This window comes from Paramormyrops kingsleyae, chromosome 14 (genome assembly GCF_048594095.1).
Source record: "Paramormyrops kingsleyae isolate MSU_618 chromosome 14, PKINGS_0.4, whole genome shotgun sequence".
Lineage (NCBI taxonomy): Eukaryota > Metazoa > Chordata > Actinopteri > Osteoglossiformes > Mormyridae > Paramormyrops > Paramormyrops kingsleyae.
In genome coordinates, this window is record NC_132810.1 from 16,577,327 (window position 1) to 16,592,879 (window position 15,553).

The 15,553-nt window shown below is 50.0% G+C and overlaps 1 protein-coding gene across 2 annotated transcripts in view; it reads left to right on the forward strand.

Moving 5' to 3' along the window:
• Positions 1–15,553, forward strand: part of LOC111833995 (CAP-Gly domain-containing linker protein 4) — a 25,576-nt gene continuing 10,023 nt past the window's right edge. Inside the window, exons 1-8 of one of the 2 annotated variants that reach the window (XM_072698715.1) lie at positions 1–225; positions 3,244–3,375; positions 6,810–6,949; positions 8,231–8,324; positions 8,427–8,588; positions 8,696–8,814; positions 13,669–13,905; positions 15,011–15,146. In XM_072698715.1, the coding sequence (XP_072554816.1) occupies positions 192–225; positions 3,244–3,375; positions 6,810–6,949; positions 8,231–8,324; positions 8,427–8,588; positions 8,696–8,814; positions 13,669–13,905; positions 15,011–15,146 (1,054 nt within the window). In that variant the 5' untranslated portion in view covers positions 1–191. The remainder of the gene's footprint in view (positions 226–3,243; positions 3,376–6,809; positions 6,950–8,230; positions 8,325–8,426; positions 8,589–8,695; positions 8,815–13,668; positions 13,906–15,010; positions 15,147–15,553) is intronic. The other variant, XM_072698714.1, reaches the window with a different exon arrangement.

Genomic DNA, 15,553 nt, shown 5'->3' on the forward strand with positions numbered 1-15,553 from the left:
AAGAGTGACAGTGAGAGATGTAGGGATAGTATACCCATACCGTGAATGTCTGTGCTATAAATAGCCCGACTGCAGTGCCCAGGGACACGGGGATCAGGGTTTGTAGAGGGGGATATTGCAGGGGCTCAGCTGTTTGCAGTCTTATTTTGAGTTTTCTTTGACTCCAACAGCTGGGTTCTGGATCCTTTTTTATGGAGGATGGTGAATCTTTGGGCCAGAATAACAGTAAGTTGGGGTGCCAGTTGTTTGTGTGCATGTACTAGAGAGAGAAACTGTGTGTGGACAGTCTTCCGTGCTGGAATCCAAAGTTAACTCTCTTGCTTATCTTGTTCTCTATACAGTTTTTCCCCCCACTGAGTTGAGTGGATCTCCCCATTCCACTTCTGATACACCTATAAATGAGTATGTATAGTGTAGTTTGTCAGGAATAATTGTAGCTGTTTTTTAAAAAGCTGCTTTCAGTTTCACGACCGGCTTTATTCTGATCATGTGAGTCATGTTCTTTAGTGGGGCGCTTGCTGTAATGACCTTAATCCAAGTGTTTATTCAGATGAAAAATCCTGATGATGCCTCAGTTAGTGCTATGGATCTTTTGGCTCTTCTACAAATTGACAAAGCACGTAGTACTGAGTTCAATTCTTGATTTAAAAACAAGACTCCAGTCAGTGCTCTGAATTTTTCTCAGTTCCTGATGCAGGTCCAGATAGGTCTTGCACAGTTGGTCATATGACATATGTATTTGTGTAGAGGGGCCATGCAGTGGGGTCAGCTCAGAGGGACGGGTCTAATAGCTCTTATGTACTGCCTTACAGCAGAAAGCAAAGACTGTATAGGTTGCTTTGAAGAGCTGGTTTCATGTTAGTTAGGTCTGTTCATTGGTTTAGTCAAGGTGGTTAACTCATAAAATACCAAACAAGGTTACATACTTATTTTGTGGGTGAATATCTTTTAATGTCATTTACTTCAGACCTCTTCTAAGTGGTGAATGAGCCGACAAAGTCCCTTGTCCTCCTCTACGGAAAATGGCTGATCCAGTGCAATAATTTAATTATTTTAGTAGTTATGTCTTTGGTTCTGCTGGCTTCAAATATTGACCAATTTGGCTGATACAGGTGTGTTAACGGATATATCGTGCATCTCTAATCTAACGGATTGCACCAGACTTTTACAACAGCAATGATTGGATGCCTCCTGATGTGTTATGGCTGTGGCAGGAGGCATTGTAGTCGTTTGATGGCAACAGGTAGGAAGCATCCCCAGTGGGGCTTCTTTGTACATGGTGGTAGGATGAGCTGGTGGATAAAAGGGCTTGAGAGGTTGCCTGACAGAACGGATGGGTAGAATTGTCCATGACGTTCTTAAATTTTTGCAACCATCCTCTTCTATGTCACTGCCTCCAGTGGTTGCAGATCGAGTCACTCCTGTGATGGAGCTGGCCTTTTTGATGAGTTTATACAGGTGTATGACCTCAGCTGAGCTAATGCTGCTTCCCCAGCATGCAAACTACTGTACTACTGATGCCAAACGTCTGTAGTTTTTTTCAATTCATCCAGGCCCCCCAGTGTGCTGGTGATTAGAGCAGGTGGGCTTTTCTCACACCTAGTCCTAAGCTCGTGCCAGTCCCCTGCTCAGGGGCGCAGCCAGACCTTGTACGATGCTGTCCATAAGTGCTCCATACTTTTGGTTGGTTGGTGAAGTGCGACACCTGGGGTGTACAAGCATTTACGGGGGGGGGGGATTCATCCCTGACATTGTTGGCCTGGATTTATGCACGTCCCAAGACAAGCGTAGCCTAAACCTGAATGTGTCCTACAGAGAGAGCTTCCTGCACCTACATACGTCCCAGTTCTTCTCTGGCATGGACGTATGTAGGCCTCACTCCCAAAGCGAGACGTGCAACATGGTTCCCCTCTGGGTTAGACCTATGTACGTTCGGATGTCTCTGAACTGGACTTGCACACCCTGGCCCCCATCAAACCTTTCCCTAGACATGTGTTGGTCGTCCTCTGAGATATCGGTCTCTCACTTGCCTGAACCTAAGCACATGTTGGCCCCTTGTTGGCTTGCATCTATGCACATCCCATAATGAGTGTGGCCTTTAAACCTGTCCCACAGTGACGGTGCGCTGCACCCTAACACGCCTGGACCAACACACATCCCAGGGCGAGCATGGCCCCGACCTCAGTGTGGCCCAGCCCCTCTTTGGACTGGCCTTGTGGGTGTGACAGTTCCTTGCTGGACTGGGTCTGCGTGTGTCTCCCTCTTTGCACTGTGTACATCACAAATTTCTCCTGTGGGCTACAGTTATATTTCTGATTATAATTCAGTAGTATTATGCCAAATAATTTTTATTCGCACCCAGTTTGTCATGTTACCTGTGCTCAAGGGCGGAGCCAAAGGGGTGGCAATTGCCACCCCAACAGAGCCCTTGCCACCCCCAGTGCCACCCCGCTGGAAATGGTAAACATTAAAGTATACCAATGAGGAGATCGTGCAAAGATTTGAGCGGAAAACTGTAATTTCCGAGTGTCCCTGAACGCATCCTGACGCAGCAGGACCCTGTGCGTCCTGCTTACTGACATGTCATTGGCTAAAAGCTCTGGCAATGGCACATGTTCCTGCATGATCCAAAACACACCCGCGGTATTGATAACAGCAGGAGTTAAGCAGGTATTTATAACATATTACACTGTATTACCTTCCTAATCAGAGGTGGTCACACACTTGCAGTACATAAAAAATAGCAGCATGAAAGCGTTGCGCAGTCTGCTCCATGTCTCGTTTAAATTAGCCACGAGCCCTGCTCCTGCTGATGTAGATCGTCTTTTAGACAGCGTCTTTGTTCCTATGTATGTTTTAGTGCACATGCTGAATTATAGTGTTGTTTAATTTTTTTAGCAAAGCTAGCCCTTGCTTGAAGTCTGTGTGGTAAGTGTATATGTGGAGAACCAGTCATTAGTTTTCTACTGCATGTAAGCAGGCCATGCATGTCATATTTCACTATACTGTAATGTGAGGGTTTAATTAGCTGCCTAGATGAATTAATTTAATTAATCTATTTAAATAAATAAATCAAATATTTTTTCCTTCATTTATCACATTTACATGGACCCCTCTGAGAAACCCTTGCTCACCCTTTGGCCCCCCCTTAAATAAAAGTCTAGCTCCGCCACTGCCTGTGCTTAGAGACACAGTGGCAAAAAGTGGCCAATTACTTGTTCGTTTTTTTCTTTCTCCCTGCAGGTCCTGAGTGGGACATGACCAAGGAGGATGTTCCCGAGTCATCGCAGGGAGACTCTGTCCAGGATAGACACCAAAACCTCGACCGGCCTGTTGTCCACCAAGTGGCGTCTGCCCCCATGCCTTTGGACTGTGGTGAGAATGCAGCCATTAATAAGAGGACAATAGAAGGACTTAGCCTGTACCTGGCTTTTTATTGTAATTTTTTTTGTGACACTCCTCTCTCTTTTATGGGTGAAGTGTGCAGTGCAGTTTCCTGACGTTCCTCGGGCTCCCCCCATTTCACTGTGTACACACGCAGTGCAGTTTCCTGACGTTCCTCGGGCTCCCCCCATTTCACTGTGTACACACGCTGTGCAGTTTCCTGACGTTCCTCGGGCTCCCCCCATTTCACTGTGTACACACGCTGTGCAGTTTCCTTGCGTTCCTCGGGCTCCCCCCATTTCACTGTGTACACAGGCTGTGCAGTTTCCTGACGTTCCTCGGGCTCCCCCCATTTCACTGTGTACACACGCTGTGCAGTTTCCTTGCGTTCCTCGGGCTCCCCCCATTTCACTGTGTACACACGCTGTGCAGTTTCCTTGCGTTCCTCGGGCTCCCCCCATTTCACTGTGTACACAGGCTGTGCAGTTTCCTGACGTTCCTCGGGCTCCCCCCATTTCACTGTGTACACACGCTGTGCAGTTTCCTGACGTTCCTCGGGCTCCCCCCATTTCACTGTGTACACACGCTGTGCAGTTTCCTACCGTTCCTCGGGCTCCCCCCATTTCACTGTGTACACACGCTGTGCAGTTTCCTGACGTTCCTCGGGCTCCCCCCATTTCACTGTGTACACACGCTGTGCAGTTTCCTGACGTTCCTCGGGCTCCCCCCATTTCACTGTGTACACACGCTGTGCAGTTTCCTGACGTTCCTCGGGCTCCCCCCATTTCACTGTGTACACACGCTGTGCAGTTTCCTGACGTTCCTCGGGCTCCCCCCATTTCACTGTGTACACACGCTGTGCAGTTTCCTTGCGTTCCTCGGGCTCCCCCCATTTCACTGTGTACACACGCTGTGCAGTTTCCTTGCGTTCCTCGGGCTCCCCCCATTTCACTGTGTACACACGCTGTGCAGTTTCCTTGCGTTCCTCGGGCTCCCCCCATTTCACTGTGTACACAGGCTGTGCAGTTTCCTGACGTTCCTCGGGCTCCCCCCATTTCACTGTGTACACACGCTGTGCAGTTTCCTTGCGTTCCTCGGGCTCCCCCCATTTCACTGTGTACACACGCTGTGCAGTTTCCTTGCGTTCCTCGGGCTCCCCCCATTTCACTGTGTACACAGGCTGTGCAGTTTCCTGACGTTCCTCGGGCTCCCCCCATTTCACTGTGTACACACGCTGTGCAGTTTCCTGACGTTCCTCGGGCTCCCCCCATTTCACTGTGTACACACGCTGTGCAGTTTCCTACCGTTCCTCGGGCTCCCCCCATTTCACTGTGTACACACGCTGTGCAGTTTCCTGACGTTCCTCGGGCTCCCCCCATTTCACTGTGTACACACGCTGTGCAGTTTCCTGACGTTCCTCGGGCTCCCCCCATTTCACTGTGTACACACGCTGTGCAGTTTCCTGACGTTCCTCGGGCTCCCCCCATTTCACTGTGTACACACGCTGTGCAGTTTCCTGACGTTCCTCGGGCTCCCCCCATTTCACTGTGTACACACGCTGTGCAGTTTCCTTGCGTTCCTCGGGCTCCCCCCATTTCACTGTGTACACACGCTGTGCAGTTTCCTTGCGTTCCTCGGGCTCCCCCCATTTCACTGTGTACACACGCTGTGCAGTTTCCTTGCGTTCCTCGGGCTCCCCCCATTTCACTGTGTACACACGCTGTACAGTTTCCTTGCGTTCCTCGGGCTCCCCCCATTTCACTGTCTACACACGCTGTGCAGTTTCCTTGCGTTCCTCGGGCTCCCCCCATTTCACTGTGTACACACGCTGTGCAGTTTCCTTGCGTTCCTCGGGCTCCCCCCATTTCACTGTGTACACACGCTGTGCAGTTTCCTTGCGTTCCTCGGGCTCCCCCCATTTAACTGTGTACACACGCTGTGCAGTTTCCTTGTATTCCTCGGGCTCCCCCCATTTCACTGTGTACACACGCTGTGCAGTTTCCTGACGTTCCTCGGGCTCCCCCCATTTCACTGTGTACACACGCTGTGCAGTTTCCTGACGTTCCTCGGGCTCCCCCCATTTCACTGTGTACACACGCTGTGCAGTTTCCTTGCGTTCCTCAGGCTCCCCCCATTTCACTGTGTACACACGCTGTGCAGTTTCCTTGCGTTCCTCGGGCTCCCCCCATTTCACTGTGTACACACGCTGTGCAGTTTCCTTGCGTTCCTCGGGCTCCACCCATTTCATTGTGTACACACGCTGTGCAGTTTCCTTGCGTTCCTCGGGCTCCCCCCATTTCACTGTGTACACACGCTGTGCAGTTTCCTTGCGTTCCTCGGGCTCCCCCCATTTCACTGTGTACACACGCTGTGCAGTTTCCTTGCGTTCTTCGGGCTCCCCCCATTTAACTGTGTACACACGCTGTGCAGTTTCCTTGTATTCCTCGGGCTCCCCCCATTTCACTGTGTACACACGCTGTGCAGTTTCCTTGCGTTCCTCAGGCTCCCCCCATTTCACTGTGTACACACGCTGTGCAGTTTCCTTGCGTTCCTCGGGCTCCCCCCATTTCACTGTGTACACACGCTGTGCAGTTTCCTGACGTTCCTCGGGCTCCCCCCATTTCACTGTGTACACACGCTGTGCAGTTTCCTTGCGTTCCTCAGGCTCCCCCCATTTCACTGTGTACACACGCTGTGCAGTTTCCTTGCGTTCCTCGGGCTCCCCCCATTTCACTGTGTACACACGCTGTGCAGTTTCCTTGCGTTCCTCGGGCTCCCCCCATTTCACTGTGTACACACGCTGTGCAATTTCCTTGCGTTCCTCGGGCTCCCCCCATTTCACTGTGTACACACGCTGTGCAGTTTCCTTGCGTTCCTCGGGCTCCCCCCATTTCACTGTGTACACACGCTGTGCAGTTTCCTTGCGTTCCTCGGGCTCCCCCCATTTCACTGTGTACACACGCTGTGCAATTTCCTTGCGTTCCTCGGGCTCCCCCCATTTCACTGTGTACACACGCTGTGCAGTTTCCTTGCGTTCCTCGGGCTCCACCCATTTCATTGTGTACACACGCTGTGCAGTTTTTCTTGTCTTATTTTCAAACAAGTGCAGTCCTTTTTCATTGGTTTGAAATGGATTTATAGACGTTTGTTCCTTTTTGGTGCATTGGAATTATATCATCATTTAATTTTAATTCTTAGTTCCTTTTTGTCCTTTGTTATTTAATTAAACAGAGGGTTTAATGGCCTAGCTGATAGTATTTTACTGTTTAAAAAAAAAATAAAAAATCAAAGGATTAGGTTCTCTTTTGGAAGTTAATTATTTTTTCCCTCTCAGTTTGGTCCTTCTGGTGTCTTGCTTATGAGTACTGTGGTCTCCTACTTTGGAGTAACAGATGACCTGGCTGCTCTGTCTTACCCATCGACAGAGTTCACGTTCTTTGACCCTAGCGAGCCGCAGTGCCACGCTGTGCTACTGGACCCGCAGACCACCGTGCCGGAGCTGTTTGCTGTGCTGAGGCAGTGGGTGCCTCAGGTGCAGAGGAACATCGGCCTCATTGGCAATGAGGTCAGCCCACCTGTGTGGCCCCGTACTCCACTGTTAGCTCCATTCCACGCAGCCCCACCTAAGCAATCTCTATCACACTGACTTGATTGAAAGTAACGTCGCCAGCCCCAAATACTCTTTGTTTAACACTGTTTTTTAAATGTTGTATATTTTAAAAGTACAGACGATCCTCTACTTGCGAACGAGATACGTTCCGAACGGCCGTTCGCAACTTGAAATGTTCTTAAGTCGTTATTCAACATCATTTTAAGGGTTTACGCAAGTACAAAGCACTAGGATGCTGGGAGTTCGCACGCTACGCTGCTGCGCGGCGGGAGTAGCGGCCAGAAGTCGTACTAGGCTAATTTGTAAGTTGAAAGTTTGTAAGTAGAGGAGCGTTTGTATTTGCTAATATATTTATTAAGTGAAATTTGTGTTGTACATCAAGCAAGCCCCGTTTATACACCCAAATGCCCTTTAACTTTGTGCTTGACTTGGACCATCAGCTTTTGCCTGTTGTAGATTGTCTGTCTTGCTCAATAACATCTGTCATATTCAATGAGAGAAGCAATTTCCCCTCAACATCTACTCTTAAGACTCACTCTTAACTACTATGCCTTTATTTGTTTACTTGTAACAACAATGAAAATTGCCGAACCATCTTTTAGGGAAGCCAGTTGTGAATCAGGTATATTTTGTTTGTTTTCCTCAGAGGCCTCTCTGGAAATACCCAGTATCAAAGCGTGACATCCTGTAGTGCTCAAATCAGCGCTCATCTATGCTTTCACATACTGTAGCTGTTCCTCATGCTGGTTGACATAATTCTGGAGTTTTTGAGATTCTTGTGACGCTGACCCCATTTGTTATACTTTCTCACCAGCGACTGTACACACTTATGCTTTATCATTGGGCCGTATTCCTAGAGAGCTCCCCCAGCGATTGTCATGGAGGCCTGTGCCACTTGCCCTTAAGGGTATTATAAAATCCCACGTTCGTGGCAGAGTGTCGCTCCCCCGCTTTCCAGCCTTGTGGGGGTTGGCTGCGTTAGGCCAGGCTGCATCATTACAGTTATGGTTTTCACATTTCACAGGTATGATTAGGCCCGAGGTCTTTTTGGCTATCAGGAGCTGCTCGCTATACTATTATAGTGTCAAGGGGGATTGTGTGCTTGGACTTGAATTACAGGTTTAAGTTAACCTGTTTGGTTTACTGGTGGAATGTTGACACCCCGGGCGCTGTGCTGTTTGCTTGATCGCTAACTGTACCCGTGCCATGATTGGCCATCCTTCATGGGCCTGGCAGATCCTGAAGCGAGGCTGCGGCATCAACGACCGAGATGGCCTGACAGACATGAGCCTGCTCCATTACTGCTGCAAGGCGGGAGCCCCCGGCATCGGTAGGCCGTCCCCGGGTGGCATGTGCATGTAAATGCATGCACGCATGCATGCGTGCGTCTGCGTGCCTGTGCATGCACATGGATAACGGACCTGCCTCGCAGGTGACGCGGAGGCGGCGGCCGGCTTTGCGAGGCAGCTGCTCTCGCTCGGAGCCGAGATAGGCCTTCGGAGCCGCTGGACCGACATGAGTGCGCTGCACTACGCGGCCTACTTCGACGTGCCGGAGCTGATCCGCGTGGTGCTGGAGGCCGCGCACCCGGGAGGTGAGTCTCACAGGCGTGCTGGAGAGTGACACGGACAGGAATATATACACACGCACACGGGTACGATTTTCAGTCAATGCGTGCTTCTCCGTGTGCTCCTCTTACAGAAGTGGACGCCACCTGCAGCGATTTTGACTTCGGCACGGCCCTGCATATCGCCGCGTCCAACCTGTGCATCTCTGCCGTCAAGTGCCTGCTGCAGATGGGGGCCAACCCTGCCTTCAGGGTGCGTCAGAGCTATGGGAATGGGTGGGTGTGGTAGGCAGCTCGCTGAAGGAGCAGGGCGGCGTAACATTACTGCAGTTATAAACAGGCGAGTGACTGGTGCGAACAAACAGGTGTGTGCAGGTGTGGGACATCTGTGGGACATCTGCATGCCTTTTGCAGGTAAGATTTTTAACAGGCGTTGCTTTTTAATTTGTAGGGGACCATAAGTCACCTGTAGCCTCCTCATGCTTTAGGTTTTGGCTGGTGAAGAAGCAATTAATGTCATTTTGGTTTGCACGGATGCAGATTTGAAAACAGCAGAGCTGATTCAGTTTATTGCTCATGTGCATCGATGAATCATGTGATCTTGAGAAGCAAGCGGCATTGTGGCTGGAGCTCCACAGCAGCCAGGCAGGGGCCTCATACATCTGCTGTAGGGGTAGTGGAAGTGCAGAATGGCGCCAAGAGACCAGCGGGGGAGACGGTGCTTGCAGTGGCAGGGAAGTGGGATGTTGGCAAAGTGTTTTAAGTTCATTTACTTTAGCCGTGTCACACATGCACACACACACAGCCTCACACACGGCCAGCGAGGCCGCCCTCCAGGAGCCCCACAAACAGGGGAGGCCGCCCTCCAGGAGCCCCACAAACAGGGGAGGCCGCCCTCCAGGAGCCCCCACAAACAGGGGAGGCCGCCCTCCAGGAGCCCCCACAAACAGGGGAGGCCGCCCTCCAAGAGCCCCACAAACAGGGGAGGCCGCCCTCCAGGAGCCCCACAAACAGGGGAGGTCGCCCTCCAGGAGCCCCCACAAACAGGGGAGGCCGCCCTCCAGGAGCCCCCACAAACAGGGGAGGTCGCCCTCCAGGAGCCCCCACAAACAGGGGAGGCCGCCCTCCAGGAGCCCCCACAAACAGGGGAGGCCGCCTGCACAAACGCCAATATTGGCAGAGTCAGATTCAGGACTGTGCACCCTTTCATGGCCGAGTGGCCTTTCCCTGTCTTGTCTGGTCTTTTCCTGTTCTTGTCCTTTTTGGTATAATTGTCTAGGGTGCCCCCCAGGACGTCACACATGTGGGGGCCTGTCACATACTTATTTATTCTCTAATTTACTTTTCTCCCCTGGGAACTTTCTGGAAACGAGCTGCAGTAATTCATCCCCTAAACTAATTTTGCAGCCCCGGAGCATGATAAGAAGCTGAAGACAGGGGGCCATGGCTTGTAAATAGCAGAAGTAACTAGGTTGAATTTAATTAGTTGCATTATTTTCACCATCATACTGAGGCCTGGAAGCTCGCAGGCCCAGCCGGGGAAGCCACCTTGCATCTGCCATCATGTGGCGTTCCGCCACATGCCTGTATTCAGCTGTCCCTCATGGCCACATGATACGTATTAATCAAATGATTGGGGGGCGGGGGCGGGGCAGTATTGTTTTTGTCAGCAGTTTTTCAGTGACGCTCCCAGTTTTGAGGTGCATGGTTTTGCTGAGTGCGGATGTGCTATTTTTCATATTTGTAAAATATTACATTCAAAATGAAAAGATCACACATTGAAATATGGCATACTCACATTAGAAGCTGAAATATGATATCCTCACAGGACACAAATTTAAATATGACACTCAAAGCTAAAGTCCCCAGAGGAAACACACAAACGCGTAAGGACAAGGTGTGTGTCTGTGTGTGTGATTATTAAAAAACCTTTTACCTTGTGGGGGAATTCCTCTGGTCCCCACAAGGGAAACCTCAATTTTATAAAAATAAATCTGTGAATGCAATCTAAAACCTAAAAATGCCAGAAGTCTTGTATTTTGTTTGGTTACTTATGGTTGGAGGGGGGGGGGGTCTAGGGTTCTCATATTTAGAATTAGGGTTATGCTCATAGAAATGAATGGAGGGTCCCCTTAAGAATATGAATACATGCACTGTGAGTGTGGGAGACCAGCGATGGCTTGGCGTCCTGCCTAACCGTGATGCTTTTTCTCTAACTAGGGGACTTGTCACAGTGGTACCATTGTGCTGTTCCAAATCCATACAGTATTTATGGTGGGGAAGCCAGCTTAGTTACTTATCTAGGGCTCAGAGGGCTTGCATGGCCGGTAAACCAGAGCTGAAGCAGGCTAGCATCTCCCACAATAACTAATAGCTATGCTAAAAATGCTAATATAGTCTGGGGGACGGACACTTGTAGATGCACTTGAAGCTGGATGTAGTGGTAGGTGTCTTGCAACAGCATACACCTCCTTGTGATATGGGGGCGAGAGGGTAAGGAGCATGCAGTGATTACAGCATCTTGCTGCACCCACCTCACGACAAACCATCTCGGGGAAGCTGATTGCAGTTGTGTAGTGGGTGATACCTCAGCACACTAGTCTGGATGAAACAGTGAGTTTTTTTTTCTGGTGGCTTGAGTACCAATCCTGACACCAACCCCTAGAGTTGGAGGACCTCATTGTAGGACTTGATGTACTGTAGATTAACATACCCAGGACAAAGCAATTACAGATGGAGGGCCTTGCTCAAGGGCCAAATGAAGTAGGATCATTCCTGGCATTCACAGGATTCAAACCAGCAACCTTCTAGTCGCTGGCACAGTGCCCTAGCCTCAGAGCCACCACTCCACCCACATGTGCCAGGGTGTTTTTTTTTTTTTTAGTAGCACAGATATGCCAGCTCGAGTTTAATAAAGCCAGAAGGGTAATTAATCTAGCCACAAACAGCATGGCAATATACTCATAATACTGCTATCCACATGCTAACCCTATCCTGAACCCTGCCAATGGCAGCAGGACCTGGGCTGCCTTAGAGCACTCAGGGTGGCCCGTTCATCTCATCTTCCACAGGAGGCTTCATCTTTTTTTCAAAGGAGAAACTTCTGGAAAACAGTTTCTCACGATCCTAACCCAAAACACTGTACTGGCTAAGCGGCTGAAAGACGGGAGGATGTAAAAATTGATGTAAATTAGTTCTGGCCAGATAGAGACATTTCTGAGGCCTTACTCGCTATGTCCCTCTAAATGCTTTCTTGCCGTGTGAGAAGCACCAGGACCCCGTGTATCTGGGGATGGCTTTATATGCATGGCAGTGCCGGGAGTGTCCAGCAGAGAGCAGCATTGCCCCATCCCACAATCTGATTCATCTCTGAGTTTGCTGAAAAGAGTCTGACTACAAATTGTACTGATCCTGCCGGTTTCTGATAGGTTTTCCCTGCCAGGCATTATTAAAGGTTGCTTTAGATAACACTCCCTCTTCTCAATTTTTTTGTCCCCTTTTCTCCTATTGGGGATTGATCTGTGCATTAAGGAACCAAACGCTGTGATGCGGGGAATCTGATCACAGCCTAACGCTGCTTAGTCTGTCCTTCAGTTCTTACAGCCTGTGGAAGCGAAGAGCGTCTTTGATGGTATGATCATAGTCTGGGTGAGCAGATGGTACAAAAGCAGTGTGACATAATGGCTCAGCCTGCCGGCGTGGACAACAACGGTGACACCGGCCCACCGCCTTTTTAACTGTATTTCACACGTTACGAGAGTGTAGCAGGAGAAGAATAAAGATACCTTTCATGCAGACGGATGAGTGTGGTCTCTCTTACTGGAGAGAGATGTGTTAATGTCCTTGTGCGTGCATTTATGTGAGCGTGGTCTCTCTTACTGGAGAGAGATGTGTTAATGTCCTTGTGCGTGCGTTTATGTGAGCGTGGTCTCTCTTACTGGAGAGAGATGTGTTAATGTCCTTGTGCGTGCGTTTATGTGAGCGTGGTCTCTCTTACTGGAGAGAGGTGTGTTAATGTCCTTGTGCGTGCGTTTATGTGAGCGTGGTCTCTCTTACTGGAGAGAGGTGTGTTAATGTCCTTGTGCGTGCGTTTATGTGAGCGTGGTCTCTCTTACTGGAGAGAGATGTGTTAATGTCCTTGTGTGTGCGTTTACTGTATGTGAGCGTGGTCTCTCTTACTGGAGAGAGATGTGTTAATGTCCTTGTGCGTGCGTTTATGTGAGCGTGGTCTCTCTTACTGGAGAGAGATGTATTAATGTCCTTGTGTGTGTTTATGTGAGCGTGGTCTCTCTTACTGGAGAGAGATGTGTTAATGTCCTTGTGTGTGTTTATGTGAGCGTGGTCTCTCTTACTGGAGAGAGATGTATTAATGTCCTTGTGTGTGCGTTTATGCGTGTTTATTGAACTACAGTCCAGTGCGAACCAGCTGATGAATTAGCTGCCAGGATGCATGCCAAGTATGATTGTTCAGAGGGGAATTCCGCTGGAATTTGGCCATTCTGTACATGTTTATCATGTTTGCTATGCTGCTAATTTAGTGTAATAACACAATGGATATTTTTGTCCTGTGCTTCCAATCACACGGCTGGAAGTCGCTACTTAATAACAAATCCCGCTATGCTACAGAAACAGGTCCAGGCCAGCCGCTAATGGTGTGGCAATTGGATATAAACAGTGAACTGTGTGGGTTTATTTTCAATATTTTATGTTCAGATTTATTCAGTTCCAGGTGAGCACTTTGTCTCCTTGTAGACAGTCGCGTTTCATGTGTTTCATAGCACACGACACACGGAACACTGGGAAGCAGTAACTTCCAGGCAGGATCCAGTAACATAACCATTTATCCCGGACAGCAGCATGGAGACCTGTCTCCAGACAGCATGGGGCACAAGGCTGGGGTTCACCCTGGACAGGATGCCAGTGTGTCAGTTTTGAAGGCTCATCTAGTCTTATAGTACAGACTGAATCTTGTCTCCTCGTGATGTAATACAGTTTTCTCTGATTACTTCTGCCCCTGCGTGGTGGACATGGTCAGATTTTTGGGTTCGGTTTCCATTCACGAGTCTCATCATCCACAATGTCGCCTCTCTCTCCTGGCTTTCTGCAGAACGACAAGGGCCAGTGTCCTGCTGACGTGGTACCCGAACCGTTGGACATGCCGCTGGAGATGGCTGATGCGGCCGCCCAGGCCAAAGCGCTGCGGACCCTGCTGAGGGAGGCCCTGCCCCAACTGCGGCACCCCGCCGGGCCCCCGGCTCCCGGCGTGCTCTCCGACAGTGCCAGGGCACAGCTTCTCAGCATGGGCATCCGGGTGGGGGATCGTGTGGTCATCGCGGGGCAAAAGGTCTGTCCGGCAGCATAATCCTTCTCACTCCCACCAAACCCGTTATGATTAAATGGGTCTTCTGGTACAGCTGGTACTGGCCCTTGGACAGCCCATCTGTACCGGAATGGCACTATCCTGGAGGGCGAATTCCCGAGGCCAAACTCCCATTGGCGTTGTCCTGGCCCAGCCCGCGTGTTTAATTCAGTCTCTTGGCACACCATCCTCCTCAGCGAAGCGATCCCAGATAAGCTCGCATAAATATTTATACAAATATGGCCAGGTTCTGTGGGCCGCTTCTAGAAGGCTGCCAGATGGACTTTCACAAGCACATCCGCTTTTCAAGTGGGGTTAAGACAACATTGGCAGTGATGACAGACAGAGAGCAACAATCACTCTGAGAAAGCAGTGCTGCCACATCCGAGCTGTGATGAACACTTGTGTCTGTAGATGTGGAGGCTTTAAGGTGATGTAATGGGACAAGCCTCGAACATCTATAATGGTATATTACTGTTATGTTTCTATTCTATCCCTATAAATTAAATCGATTAAGGGGTGGTATTTTGCAGTGGATGAGATGGTGATAGTATGTCTAGGAGTGCAGTGCAATGCACGTTAATCCAGCACGTATCCATATCTGGTAATGCCCGTTCTGTCACTGCGAGCCACCCACCAGCTGCAGGCTTGGGGAGGGGGGGGGGGACTCAGTAACTAAGTCTCACACTGCGTGTGAGATCGCGGCGACTGGAGGGAGAGTCGGCACTTTGATTGGCCAATCATCTTCCTAACAGGCCTTCGCTGCCCCTCCACTCTCTCCCCTTTCTTTCTGCCACGAGACTTTCGGGTTTCTCCAGACGCGGAGCCGTATACAGGAACAAAAAAGGACATGATTGTTTTTAAAGCGCCGTGGTTGGACTGCTAAAGAGTAGCCGCTGTCAGCGCCGTGCTCCGAATGCTAATTCCGCCGTGTTTTTCACCTTTAGAGATTTTTAAATGAGCTCATTGTTTTTCTTTTTAATTTGACTTCATGTTCAGCTGGGCTGCGTGTGTGCGTGTGGGTCCGCTCGCCGCATCCCTGCCACGCCACGTGAGGAATTCTAATGCGGTGCCGTGTGCGTCCGTTCAGGTCGGCACCCTGCGGTTCTGCGGCAGCACTGAATTCGCTGGGGGCCAGTGGGCCGGGGTGGAGCTGGACGACGCTGAGGGGAAGAACAACGGCTCGGTGGCCGGAGTCCAGTACTTCACCTGTCCACCCAGACATGGTACCTCTCACTCCCACTGCACGTCCATCAGTATCGATTCACCTGCCTCGGAGTCTGCCAGCACTGCGCTTGTAATATTACCTGCTTTTTTGATCTTTAAAAAAGGAAAAAAAAAATCGCCATGGTTTTTTCCAACTGGCTCACCACTCCCCAGCACTGCGGTACAGGCCTCTGGTATGGTCACTGTGCCCCGGTTTTGTGGTCATTATAACACAGAGCGTCTCTGCTTTGGGCTCAGGAGGCCCCGCCCTCTTCTCAGATCGTGATGAGATGGCACAAGCTCTGCTGGTCCCTGCCCATCCCAGTAATCACCACACTCCACTTTTATAGCTTGCAGGTGAATTACGGAGTTAAATTTTGCCTCAGACTAAAATGGATTTCTTTCACCAGACAGTGTCCTGAATATC